The sequence below is a fragment of the Opisthocomus hoazin genome, chromosome Z (assembly GCF_030867145.1).
Source record: "Opisthocomus hoazin isolate bOpiHoa1 chromosome Z, bOpiHoa1.hap1, whole genome shotgun sequence".
NCBI classification, from domain to species: Eukaryota; Metazoa; Chordata; class Aves; order Opisthocomiformes; family Opisthocomidae; genus Opisthocomus; species Opisthocomus hoazin.
Genome location: NC_134454.1, coordinates 88,309,825 through 88,322,943, shown reverse-complemented (window position 1 = coordinate 88,322,943; position 13,119 = coordinate 88,309,825). Strand labels below are relative to the sequence as shown.

General features: G+C 46.9%; 1 protein-coding gene across 2 annotated transcripts in view; it reads left to right on the top strand.

The window, feature by feature from the left end:
• Positions 1-13,119, top strand: part of LOC142358911 (unconventional myosin-Vb-like) — a 165,594-nt gene that overhangs the window by 58,776 nt on the left and 93,699 nt on the right. For both annotated transcript variants that reach the window (XM_075411545.1, XM_075411544.1), the window contains exons 8-12: positions 2,004-2,111; positions 4,944-5,053; positions 6,594-6,859; positions 11,296-11,377; positions 12,884-13,024. In XM_075411545.1, coding sequence (XP_075267660.1) covers positions 2,004-2,111; positions 4,944-5,053; positions 6,594-6,859; positions 11,296-11,377; positions 12,884-13,024 — 707 coding nt within the window. The remainder of the gene's footprint in view (positions 1-2,003; positions 2,112-4,943; positions 5,054-6,593; positions 6,860-11,295; positions 11,378-12,883; positions 13,025-13,119) is intronic.

Here is a 13,119-nt window from a genome sequence, read left to right as displayed (position 1 = left end):
GCTTCTGGGGTATCATAGAATCACTAAGGTTGGAGAAGACCTCTAAGATCATCAAGTCCAACCAGGCTCTGCCATGACTTGTTGAATTACTAGTGGGGGGCAGTCTTCTGTGAGTGCAGGTGTGCACAATTCACTTATTTTTCTTTCTTTCGAGGGATTTTTTTCATTGCCAACTTTGCATCAGATATACTAGCCTGTATTTTGAGATGGCTAGTTAGCCTCCAAATTTATTTCCTAATGTAGGCTATACCTTACCTACCTCTCCACCTCTTGTTCCCAAGGCTTATACAAAACAAGGAGTATCTTAATGTAAAAATCCACCTTTTATTAGACAGAGTAGGGCGTATATCTTTCCATATCAAAAGTAGGAGCTGTTGTTTCTTCTCTGGGTCTTGCACATGCAAAGAATTGTTGTTACTCTCTGTAATATTGCAAAATACTGGAAAACAAAGAGTCTCTAAATTTATGTGAGCCCAACAAAGCAAACCAGTAAAGTGTTGGCTCTTCAGCCAGAGTGATCCGAAAGGCTTGATTTTAAACTAGAAAGTAAATATTTGACTTAAAATGCAGGAGTTGGTGTGCAACGCAGTGCCTTTCAGTGTGGTGTCTAACTCAATGATACTTGGGCAGTGGTGCGAAGCAGCAATAGGTTTTATTTGTTTGCAGTGAATTGAATGGTTTCTGTGGTTATTGCACACGTATTGAAATACAAATATTGGAGTCAGTTATAGCAGAGATGACTTCAGGCAGAAACAGATCCTGATGTGGATGGTTAAAATTGTGACCGGGATATCAGCCTCCATCGACTGCTTGCCAGCCCTGGATGTGTCTTGCAGGGTGACACACAGCAACATCAAGCTGTTAACGCGATGTGCTCCTTCACGGGGCTGGGTGAGCTCCCGCTGTGCTGCGGGGACTGGGATGGCCATCGACTCCCTGACCCCAGTCAGCATTTTCTGCCCCTTGTTCCCGATGCTCCGGCAACGAGTGGAGTTACTGAAACCTCCGGGTCCCAGGGCTTTGTATGCCAAAAATAATTAAATGTTTTTCTTACAGCCTGAAAGTACAGCTAATGCAAAAGCCTACGGGAGGGCTGGGGACCTTCTGGTGGCAATGTGAGTCAAAAAAAGTGCAGATTGCAGTGATTTTAAAGGTTACCAGCAGGCAGATGCAGAACGCACAGTATGCTGTTTTTCTCCTTATTTTTTCATGATACTCAGGAAATGTTTGAGTGTTAACAATCTTTCTGAGCATTTCTTGGCAAGTCACTTCTACCTGGTTTGAAATGGGTTGGAGCTGGTGCTGCGAGCCAGTTCTGGGTGGGAAGGGGAGGCTGTCCACCTCCTGCGCTCCACCAGTCTCCACCAGGCCAAGCCTGGCAGCCTTGGGCATGTATCTTTATGGTTTCAGCCTCAAATAAGCCCTTGTTTTAAGGAAGGGTGGTTGCATGGGAAGCTTTTTAAAGTGGATATAAATCCTGTGATCTCTTCTTGTATCAGCATTTGAAATGCCTCTTGGTCCCCATCGGATTTAGCTTTGTGTCGTTCCAATATAACTTTACTAACGCATGGATGCTTAAATGGTGGAATGCTGGCACCGCGAGCGTTTCTCCAGTCCCTTTGCTCCCTCAGTTTAAGGCTTTATGTGGGAAAGGTGTTAAAATGTCTGAATTGGTCACGGGTATGTAAAACAGAATAAAAAAAGTTGAAAGGAGTAACCTCAGTATTTAAAGTAAGCTGCAACAGAGCAGTTATTCAAATCCCAAATACACACCACAGCTCTGCCCTTTGCGTGGGGAAGGGGTTTCGTCACTGCAAGAAGTCGTTGCAGTCACTTAGCAAGATTATACTTCATCGCTTTCGAAGTAAACTGTGGTTCAAGGGAGATGGCTGCCCTTCAGGGATGGGTTGGGGACAGGGACCATCCCAGCACACGCTCTGGGGAGCAGCTGCAGCAGGCGAGCGCTGCTTGCTGATGTATTTCTGCTCTTTCTTTTCTCCTAGCGTGTGCCGAAGACTTTTTCTACGCTTCTCAGGGAGGTGACACGTCCATCGATGGTGTGGATGATGCTGATGACTTTGAGAAAACCAGACATGCCTTCAGCCTGCTCGGTAAGGGGTTGCTCAGCTTGGAGCCTTCCCAGCAGAAGTCTCTTGCCAAGGTTTTCAGTTTTTTGCCTGAATTATATGGCTCTCCTGTAACACTGAGAGGTATAAATTCATGTTCCTATTGACCTGGCTGGCTTTACCTTGTTCTTAAGTATGAGTAGCAGCAGTGTTTCTTGCAGCTAACTGCGAAGCGGCAGTGAAAGGGAGGAGGACACTGAATTTAAGAGAAACCTAAAGAAAACCATTCTGGAGTCGAAGCTGTGCTGCAGCTTTGTCTCGCTATTTTTTAACCCTGTTTACAAGCAGGAAAAGAGCTATTACTCTGCAGTTCAATCTGTATTTGGGTTGAAGTGATGTCACTTCTTGGCCCATCACAGTATTCTACTGAGTAGCTAAATACTGGGAATAATGAGCGGAGTACATCCCTGCTGTGCAGAGTCCATGTCTGCATGGCCAGCTGCAAAATCTGCTGCTGCAACAACCACCTGTGCATGCTGCAGTGCCGTAGCCTGCCTGCAGCAGCGACTTGCATCAGTACAGGCTCAGGGTGGGCCTGCTGCAGAGCAGCTCTGCAGAGAGGGACTGGGAGTGCTGGTGGATGACAGGCTGACCATGAGCCAGCAGTGTGCCCTGGCTGCCAAGAAAGCCAATGGGATCCTGGGATGCATTAAGCAGAGTGTGGCCAGCAGGTTGAGGGAGGTTTTCCTCCCCCTCTACTCTGCCCTAGTGAGGCCCCATCTGGAGTCCTGTGTCCAGTTCTGGGCTCCCCAGTTCAAGAAAGATGAGGAGCTACTGGAGAGAGTCCAGCGGAGGGCTACAAGGATGGTGAGGGGACTGGAGCATCTTTCCTGTGAGGAGAGGCTGAGGGAGCTGGGCTTGTTCAGCCTGGAGAAGAGAAGGCTGAGAGGGGACCTTAGAAATGCTTATAAAGATCTGCAGGGTGGGTGTCAGGAGGATGGGGCCAGACTCTTTTCAGTGGTGCCCAGCGACAGGACAAGGGGCAACGGGCACAAACTGAAGCAGAGGAGGTTCCAGCTGAACATGAGGAAGAACTTCTTCCCTCTGAGGGTGACGGAGCCCTGGCCCAGGCTGCCCAGGGAGGCTGTGGAGTCTCCTTCTCTGGAGATATTCCAGCCCCGCCTGGACACGGTCCTGTGCAGCCTGCTGTGGGTGACCCTGCTTCGGCAGAGGCTTGGACCGGGTGACCCACAGAGGTCCCTTCCAACCCTGAACATTCTGTGTGATTCTGTGTTTGAAAGGAAAAACAGTTTTTGCGGGGGAAATCTTTCCCAGAGTTTCTTAATATTTACCTGAAGCCAAAGCTTTAAATCCCAGTAGATTTCGGTGCCTCTCCATTGAGTTACGTCTGTTGGGAGAGGAGCTCATGATGTTTGCAGCCAGCTGTGAAATCCCCTTGAGCAACTGTATCGCAGCCTCTGTGCTGTGCTGGCAGCGAGTGTGGGCACTCACTTCAAGTGTTATATCTGCAAACCTTCCCCCCTTTACCCTCCTCTTTTCTAGATTGTTAACAGTTAGAAGTCACACTACTCAAAAAAATATGGCTCTGCTGGTTGCTCCAGACTTGCCCACAGGTCCGTAAGCCCCAGGGAACTCTCTCCCCATCCCTTTGCCACGTGAAGTCCTCTCTGCTCCCCTTCTCTGCCTTCCCAAGCAGACCCTGTGTCTCCTTGCTGCTCCCTATGAAGCACTGTGTGAACATCTTCCTCTGCTGCCAATTTTGTGATGTTTTCTGGCTCTGCACATGCTGGCTCTGCTTTTCCTCATTTTCCTTCAGTGTTTCCCGGCTCTGTCTGCTTCTGTTCAGGGCCTGGTGAAATTGTTACTACACTTTCTAGTCTTGCCTTTTTATGTGTAACAAGAAGTCAGATGTACCTGCAGATCCCCACCCCAGGCAGGCTTAATGCCAATTAATAATGCCAAGTACCAGCAGAGCATGGCTCCTTTTTAGTAACCTTGAAACATTTCTCACTCTGCTGATAACAGATAAGTCCCGAGAGAGAAAGAGAAGCCCTTGATAATTCAAAAGCCAGCAGGTGATGTCTCAGACCTTGGGTAAATAATTAGGACACCAGCACTGAACACAAAAGGGGCACAGAAAACCCAGTTGGGATGTAAAAATGCAAGAACTGGCAAGAAAGCTGTGTGCAAGCTGCTGCTGGGCAAAGCTCCTGCTGAGAATGCCTGCTAAAGCCTGCTAGAAAAATACGTAAAGCAAGGGCATCTTACACTCCCAGCGAAGCCCCACAACACGTAGCTCCTGTTGAGACACTGGGGACTGTAAGGCAGAGCTTCACATCACCTCCCTGGTGACTTGCTGTAGTCTGGAGGCGTCGTGCATCATGTGCACGGCTTTAATTTTCTCTTCTGTTTGTGGGATGCCGGCAAGAAGTTGTAATTTCTGTGCTTCAGTTGTCAGCGAGATCTCACCGTTGGACTGCAATCGCAGAGAAGGAACTCCTTGTTCTGTAACAGCCACAGAGCCCCCATAGCTCTGAACCTGTTTGATCATTATGGAGTAGCATCCTTGGTTTCCTGCGCACTCACAGTAGTATTAAACCCATCTGTGATAAAATTGCTTTGATGCAGTCGTTAGGGGTTAAGAAATACCAGGAGGAGCTCCTCTCGCGGTCTCCGCTTGTCGTTTTTGAGCAATGACTTTATTGAGAGTTTATGATGAGCTTATTGGGAGAGGCCTGATAATTCTGAAAACCAGCACCCTGGGAAGGAAATCAAACACTGCAAGCCTTTTGAAATAAACTGAAAACTGCAGTTTATTTTCTGTTGTGACTAATCAGCTATCAGTTGTTCCCGCAGGAGTGAAGGAGTCTCATCAGACGACCATTTTTAGGATAATTGCTGCCATTCTGCACCTAGGGAACTTGGAAATCCAAGCAGAACGAGACGGTGATGCCTGTAGCGTATCGGTAGGTCACTAGCAAGAGCAGGGTGCGTGGGGAGGTTTGTATGCTCATAAATCGGGCCATGTTGGATCTGTTGAGCTTCACAGCAGTCTCCTTTGGTAGAAGGCCCTTTTCCTCCTGGTTTGCTTTGCCTTTTTTGGACACATATCATAATTTCCTGGTCGCTTTCTTTTTCCTGAAAGGTAGTGCATTATTTCTCCTCTCTAGCCAGCCCGCAAGTGAGATGATCCAAAGGTCGCTTACCACCCTAAGTCCCAACCTATCTTTAACTCTCCTTTCTTGAAAGACTTGATGGGATGAGTACTGGGGGCACGGTGAGTCCCACCAGCAGAAGGTGTGATGTGCTGCAGGAAAAGCGATGAGCCTGCTGCTTGTAATGTGGCCATCCAGTATTCAAAGCAGCACTGAGCAGTTAATTAGCAAGAATAAAAAAGACTAAAGATGCCTGAGTGGTGGTTTTCTTGTTTCTGTGTTTGTTCAGGGGGGGAAAAAAAAACCAGTGATTATATTAAAAAATGCTGTCCTGTCAATTATCATTGCATCCCAGACTGGTTGTTTGGTCCTCCTTAAAATATTAAGATGGGTTCTGCACACAGTTTAGTGGTACCCTTGAGATAATTTGGTGTGCAATTAGTTGGATGCTGGGGATAATTTGCTTGATATTTGGCAACATGGATATGTAAAAGTGGTCTGCTCCGACAGCGTTGAGTTCTGTAATGGAATTCATGTTGTTTAATTACCTTGAGATGGAATTGCATGGTTTTAAACCAATCCTGTTATGATTTTGAATACATGGTTAAAAAGGTATCAGAGCAAAAAAGCGTCCTCGAGGTCTCTCAAAATGCATTTTTCTCTCCGTCCCCAAACCCATCCAGCTTCTACACAAGCACATATCTATCTGGAAACAATTTACTTCCTTTAGATATGTGTTATTACACTGAGGAAAGGGAAATTGATTTCTTGTAGTCCAAAAATCAAATGCTGTCTGAACATAATAGAGACTGAGAACTGCCAGAAACACAATGCGCTAGAGCAGATAAAGCTCACATTTTGTTTTATTGATTACGCAAAACACAGCCCCTTCTGGTGATGTGCATTTTGCAACTTTGTCGTTCAGACTGGTGTTAGTTTACAAAAGGCATGGTGTAACGGCCTACCCTAAGCTTTAACTTGAGGCTTAATCAAGGTAGCTCTGAGGGAGCATGTAGGTGCAGCTTGAGGAGGAGTGAAGTGGAAAGTTCGCTGTGGAAACCTGCACTTTATGAAGCTCAAGGCTTTAAGGATAGCCAGAGCAGGGGAAAACCATGGGGTGTTCTGCCATTCAGAGCTCCTTGTGAGCCGTTCCATCCACCTTCATGATGACTAGTGCAACTGGATGAGTCCTCATTGCTTTTCTGTTTCCTATCAACCACAGAGAAAAGCGGTGTTTCTCTATATAGGCATGAAATGCTGCTAATTTCTTGCACTGGTCTGGGAACCCGGTGTTAAAACTTCAGTTTTGAAGCATCGCCTATCCACTGACTTTGCTTCTCATTACCCTCAGAGCGAGGACGAGCACTTGAACAACTTCTGCAGCTTGCTGGGCGTGGAGCACAGCCAGATGCAGCACTGGCTTTGCCATCGCAAGCTCGTCACCACGGCCGAGACCTATGTGAAGAACATGTCCGTGCAGCAAGTGGTGAACGCCAGGAACGCCCTGGCCAAGCACATCTACGCCCAGCTCTTCAACTGGATCGTGCAGCACATCAACAAGGCCCTGCACACCACCGTCAAGCAGCACTCCTTCATCGGCGTGCTCGATATCTATGGGTAGGCACGTTTTCTGCTTTTAAGACTGTTTAGTTAGTCCTTTCTGATTTGTCTTGCCCTTCTGGCAATGCACGCTTGACCTTGGCGTTGTGGCAGGTGATGGGAATAAAAGAAAGGGTTGCAAAAAGTGTGGTCATGGTAAGTGGTTTGCAGTCTCGATCATCCCTTAGGTTTTGCAGCCCTGACTCCGAAACAGCGGGTGGAGATCTGCTTGAGCGCTGGCTTTTGGGATTTACCTCTCATGCTGCTCCAATTTGGGATTTCTGTCCCCCATGCTGTTTAAAGCATCAGGCTTAAAGATGAGCTAGGAGTAAAGGTGCAGATGTGGAGACCAAAACCTGTGCTTGGCTCTGCTTGAGTTGTTCTGGGGTTTGAGGAAACCCCAGAGCTTCTTCAGCTGTGAAACTGCTGCTGTAGGGCCCTTGTGCAGCGAGAGCTTTTGGAGGACTTTGGGAACCTGCGGTGAGGGGATAAGGTGCAAAAAGCCCTGGCATAACTGAGGGCAGGGCTCGCAGCCTGCAACTTAAGGCTAAGAGTTTTAGTGGCTCCAGGAACTGATCGCTGACCCAGTACAGTCGCTGTGCCTGCTCGATCCCAAACCTCGTGTAATGGCAGGCTCCTCGTAAGGTCTGTCCGGTCTAGGTCAACCTGAAGTTCAGAGTGAAACCCTGCCGAAGCTGTCCTGGGTCAGCTGCAGAGAGCTTTTATGGCTGTTAATACCTACTTAGTGACTGGAATTGGATCTTGTGTATAAAACCTCTCGTGGGGTTTCTACAGCTTCTGGTGTTTGGGATGTTGATTTGAACATCCACGCAACAGCCATGGCAGCAGAAAGAATGCCAGAAGTCAGTGCTGGAATGTTCATGTAGCCGACTGCCTGCTTATCTCCAGCAACTGATGCCGTATGGCAAGGTTTACAGGAGCACTTGTATCAGGTCTGAGAAGAATACAGTCCTCCTTGGTCTGGGGTTTTAGTGGGGTGGTTTGAGATGATGAAGTTGGTCTCAGAGGTCTGTGAGTGTCTGGGCTCTCCTCGGTAGGTAGCATAGGACCTGGAAGATTTTAAATAACTAGATGGGATCGGCACAGTTTGCTTTGAAGGCTGCGTGAGATGGAAAAGCTGTTTCCCATCAGTGTCCCTACAAATAGGGATTGCTGCAAGCTGGGATATGATAAATAAAGCTATGAGATGGAGCCGTGTGGCCGATGGTGGGTCAATGCAGAAAATTGGGTGTCTGAGTTAGAAAACCTGATGCTGTCTTCCGGAAATCTGAATAAAAGGAGCCTTGAGGATAACTCTCATAAAAGATTAAGCTGGGCCTGAAAACCTGTTAGTGTGGAAGAAGCAGCTCCCTGAGCTGCAGGTCTGCTGTGCAGTGCGTGGGCCAGCTGACGTTTTCACAGTCCTGGTGTCACCGCAGAGCACAGCAGGGTTTTTTTTCTGCATGGAGCTGCAGGTCCCATCAAAAGAGGCAGGTTTGCAGGGGGAGGGGGTCCATGCTCTGGGTCGTAACACTTGTGCATGAGTTCAGTCATCTAAAGAGACCGTCAAACCCTTTCGGAAGGGGGGGTATCGCTGCCTAAGTGCTGAGTAGTTAACAACGCAGGGACTTTGGGTGCCGACAGCCTGACTGTGCAGTCCTTGAAAGTAGTTTGGTTCCCCGAACTCAGGTCGTCTGGAAGCTTTAATGTGTTCTGCCAAATATTGTTTGGTTTTTTTTTTCCAGATATCTATTGTTTTTCCTTGGGGAGAGGGATTAAGATGGAAAGGCAGGGAGCCTGCAAGTAGCCTCCACTCCACATCCCTGACATCTTGAGAGCACCTCTGTCCCGACACTCCTGGGGGAGGACTGTCCCCATGGGTGGGATTTCTAGGGACACAGTCCAAACCAAGGGTGCAGGGGCTGTGGGGTTTGTCTCCTGCTTCTCTAATGCTCGACCCTGCGTCCTGAACTCTCTGCTAGTATTGGGGTGAGAGGGTGCAGCATTAAAAGCCTTTATGTATTTATTGAAAGTGCGTCATTTGCTTTAGTAGCAGTACCGCAATCCATCCGGAGACTGCGGATGTTCAGGGACTTGATGGGGACGGCTTGTTTTTCCTCCGTTTGCCATGTGAAGGGAAGTGCGAGCACCCAGGCGGCCAGCTGTATGCTGGACTTATTTATGAACTTTAAATATTTTAGTATAAACCCCAGTGCTGCAGCGGATTTAGGAGATACTAGTTGCACAGCAGAATAGGGAACAGGAGAAAAGCCAAAATGCAGCGCTTGGCCCCCTGACATCTGTTCACGAGAGCTGTCCCCAAGCCGGGATGTGCCTTCGCAGGAGCAACGGTGATGGGTTGGAGTGGTGAATATGTTTATTTTTTGCAATGAAATGAACAGAAACCACATGACCATTGGTTTGGTTTTTCCGATGGTTTGGAAAAAACATTCCAAAGGATGTTGTCTTGGCGCAGTCATTTTGTGCAGGTAGGACCTCCTGGTGAGGGCATGTGTGGAGCTGGTGACCAAACTGCTCTGTCACTTAATAAATCGCGCTGGCAGGGTCCACTTAATTAGCAACTTCATGAAATCTCCCTTGGAGTTGATGTTGTCCAGCTCCTCTGCCCCTGGCCGGCGCTCACTGGAAGGGTTCAGAAATCACCTCTCCTGTCTCTGAAGTGGAAGAAGTTTCTATTCCACTGTCTTTTCCTCTTGTACCCCTGTTCTTGTGTTTTTCCACCTGGTTCACCGTGCCTCTCAATCTCCATATTAATTAAATCTTTTCTTGCCTCATTGCTCTGATCATGAACCTGCAGGAGTTGGCATTTCCAAGGAGTCCTGGGGAAGTCACATCCCTTTAGTTGCAAGAGATGGCGGTGCTGATCTGCTCGGTGCGACAGCTACGCAACCGAGATCAAGCCCATCAGGAGCTCTTCAAGGACCTGTTCATTACTCTGTGGCTCTGGCCACATGTTTAATAAAAAATATTTTGGTCTCAGGCACCAGATTTTGTTGCATTAAAGACTGCAAAGCTCGGTTTCTGGGTTAGGGAGGGACTGAGCATCTTCTGCTCAGCACGGGCTGATCAGCTCCAGGGTCAATTCCACCCCCTGGGGCAGATGGAGAGCGGGTGGTCCCGGGTTTCCTTGAGGGCTGTGGGGCTGATAAAAGCACAAAAGCGGCTCCTTTCTCCCATTCCCTCTTTTCCTTTTGCATTTTTGCATTGCCTTTCCCCGAGGGCTCAGGCATTTTGTATGGTGAGGGCATTATCGCCTGGCAATACCTGGGGAGTAACTGCATCATGTGGATAACAGCCAGGTAGTCCTCAGAACGTACTAGAATTACTGATTTTGGGGGCAAAAATGGCTTAATTTGTTTAGTGCTTTAAGACTGTTCTGCCAGGTCCTACAGCACCTGTTACCCAAGCAATTATTTCGCTGCGCATTTATCATTACAGCTTATTCGTTAAGCACAGGGAGCCTTGCCACTTCTTCCCTTAGTTTAATCCGTAGTCATATGTCAAAGACTTCTTTTCCTCCCCTTTCCAACTATGCCTTAAAAATAGAAATATAAATAACATAATTCCCTGTGGTAGCTGAAAAATGTCCTTTTTTTTTTTTAAGAGCAAGCCTGGTTCCCTGTGTCTGTCCCTGGGCATCGCGTGCTTCAACCTTGACCGCCCCAGGGGCTCTGCTGGTGCTCTGCTGCTTGCCTGAGCTTTGGGTTATCAAAATTGTGGTTTTTTTCTTTTCTAATTGTGACTAGGAAGCTAGTTTTGAGCTTGGTTTGGGGTTGGCTGGTGGCCTGTGGAGGGGTAGGACAGTGTTTTGGCCAGGAGAGCTTTTGAAGCGCTGGTGAGGAGGGGGATCACCGAGACCAACACCAAATTCCCTCTGAGGAAAGTGTTGGAATTGGAGCTGAAAGCACCATTTTTCCCTCTGCTTTCCAGAAGTCGCTTGCTCATGTGTATCTAATTTTGTTGCTATCAGAGATACGATGCAGAGGCTATAATTATGAATTTAATGCCTTCTTTTTCTGCTCTATTGAATGACATTAAAAATAGTTTGTTGGGTCTTTTAAGACAGCAGCTACAGTTTCTCTGTCACCTTTGCAGTGAATATATTTGAACTTAATATTTCATAATATTTTTCCCCGAGAGAGGCTGTTACATTTCTGGTCTCAGACAGCAATACTGGCTGATGGGCAGGAAGCTACAGTTGTACTGAATATCTCATTCATGCATAGCAGAAGAGATGTCTCGAATCCCTTGAGTTGTGGCAAGGAAAGACACAAGTTTCGGAGAATGAGGAATAAAGTGTAGATCTGGGATAAGAGGAATGCAAAGAGACGGTTCAATAACTGGTGTTCCCCATCACACAGATGATACCATTGCAGAAAAGTAGATTTTGAGATGACGCACGGCTTAATGTCGATTTATTCATTGCTTTTCAGGTTTGAAACATTTGAAGTGAACAGCTTTGAACAGTTTTGTATCAACTACGCCAACGAAAAGCTCCAGCAGCAGTTCAACTCGGTAAGGTCAGCTTGGAAATGTTCCATGAAACTTATCAGAAAATGTATCAAGGCTGGATTATTGTACGTCTGGCTTCTGCTTAATGGCACCTACCTGCAGCCTAGACGGATCGCGTGGCCAGCATGGATGTAGCCCTTGGGATATGATCTCTCCCGGGCAATAGTTGTGCTTTGCAATTGCACTAAATATTCATATCAAGTTGAAAATGTTGCTTGATAAGCTTGGTGCTGGAAGCAGGCTTGCAAATGGTTTATGCAAAGGTCTGTTCATGTAGATAGTTTGCCAGTTTTCTTTTGCGTAGTTTTAGTCTGAAACTGAGCTCAGCCTGGATGGTCTAGTGCCAAGTCCTGTTTTCTGATGTGCGACAGAGCATGGGTGGAGATCTGCCCATGAAGTGTGCCTTAAACCTCTGTATTAAATAGCAAGATTGGACACACACCTCCTTTTTCACTTGAACATGCCTCACAAAAACCTGGGATTCTTCTCTTTTGAGAGACAAGTGCTTACCTGCACTGGAAATTAAACCAGAAAGGGGTCATCTTCTGCTTTTGTTGTAAGCAGGGAAAAGTTTGCTATTAGTTTCAGAATACGAGGGAAAAATCTTGTTAAATTAGAGCAGTTAAGTACTGCAGAGTAGCTTGGCACTTTGAAACAGTATCATATGCATGGACATGGGCATTTGCGGTATATCTAATGCATCACATCGCTGCTGCTAAAAATGAAAAATAAATTATGGATTGTATTCATATCTTAGTATGTCCAACTATCACTTCTGAAGCTTATAAATTCAAACTCTGAGATGACATGTTTGAAGAGGTTTTAAAAAGCTATCTTTGAAGAAAAAAGGGCATTTGAAAAACCATTTTTTAATGTGCTTAGAGTATCTCAGAAATAGCCAGAGACAATTTATCTGCATGGGTAGAGGTCTGAGATATTTCAGCCATGCAAAGATTTTTTTTTTTTTTTTTTTAAGTAAGAATCTACAATTGAAATGTTCTGGAGTGGGTTAGGGGTGGCTGCTACTATCCCTTCTTGGACGATGGGTGCTCTTTGTGAAACTCTGCTGATGGCTGGGGGCACACGCGCTCAGCCCTGGCTGGGCTCCCAGCTCGTGAACCTGCTGTGGATCACTAGTTTAATCAGCAGAGCACTAGAGGAGAAGAGGGATTTTTCCTCAGCCCAAGAGATATGTGTGTCATTGACATTTCAACATATGGCTCCCACCTAGATGCTGTGACAGCTTCAGTCATGTTCTAGTGAAAGTGATTTAAGGTCTTTTTTTCCCTTCCTGCCCTGTGGTTTCCTAGTGTAATGCTCGTATTTCCCTTGCTAGGAGCTAGATGGTAGAACCTGTACAAAGCTATATGTGAGGGAACCTGAAGCTGCTATGGCTTCTGTACGTGCTGAGGGAATACTCTAGTGGGAAGGAATGGGTGAACGGGAGAGGGGCTGGTGCTGTGCTGGCTGGGGTCACGGTCAGTAACTCTCTTGCTTTTCCACTCTCAGCACGTGTTTAAGCTGGAACAAGAAGAGTACATGAAGGAGGGAATCCCTTGGACTCTCATAGACTTCTACGATAACCAGCCCTGCATAGACCTCATAGAGGCGAAACTTGGTATCTTGGACCTGCTGGATGAAGAGTGCAAGGTAAAGAGGACCACCCGCCTTTTTGCTGGCATTTTGATGTTTATAAAAGGTTAAAGAATGGGCTTTAATCTGCGGTAGCTTGCAAGAGGGTAAAC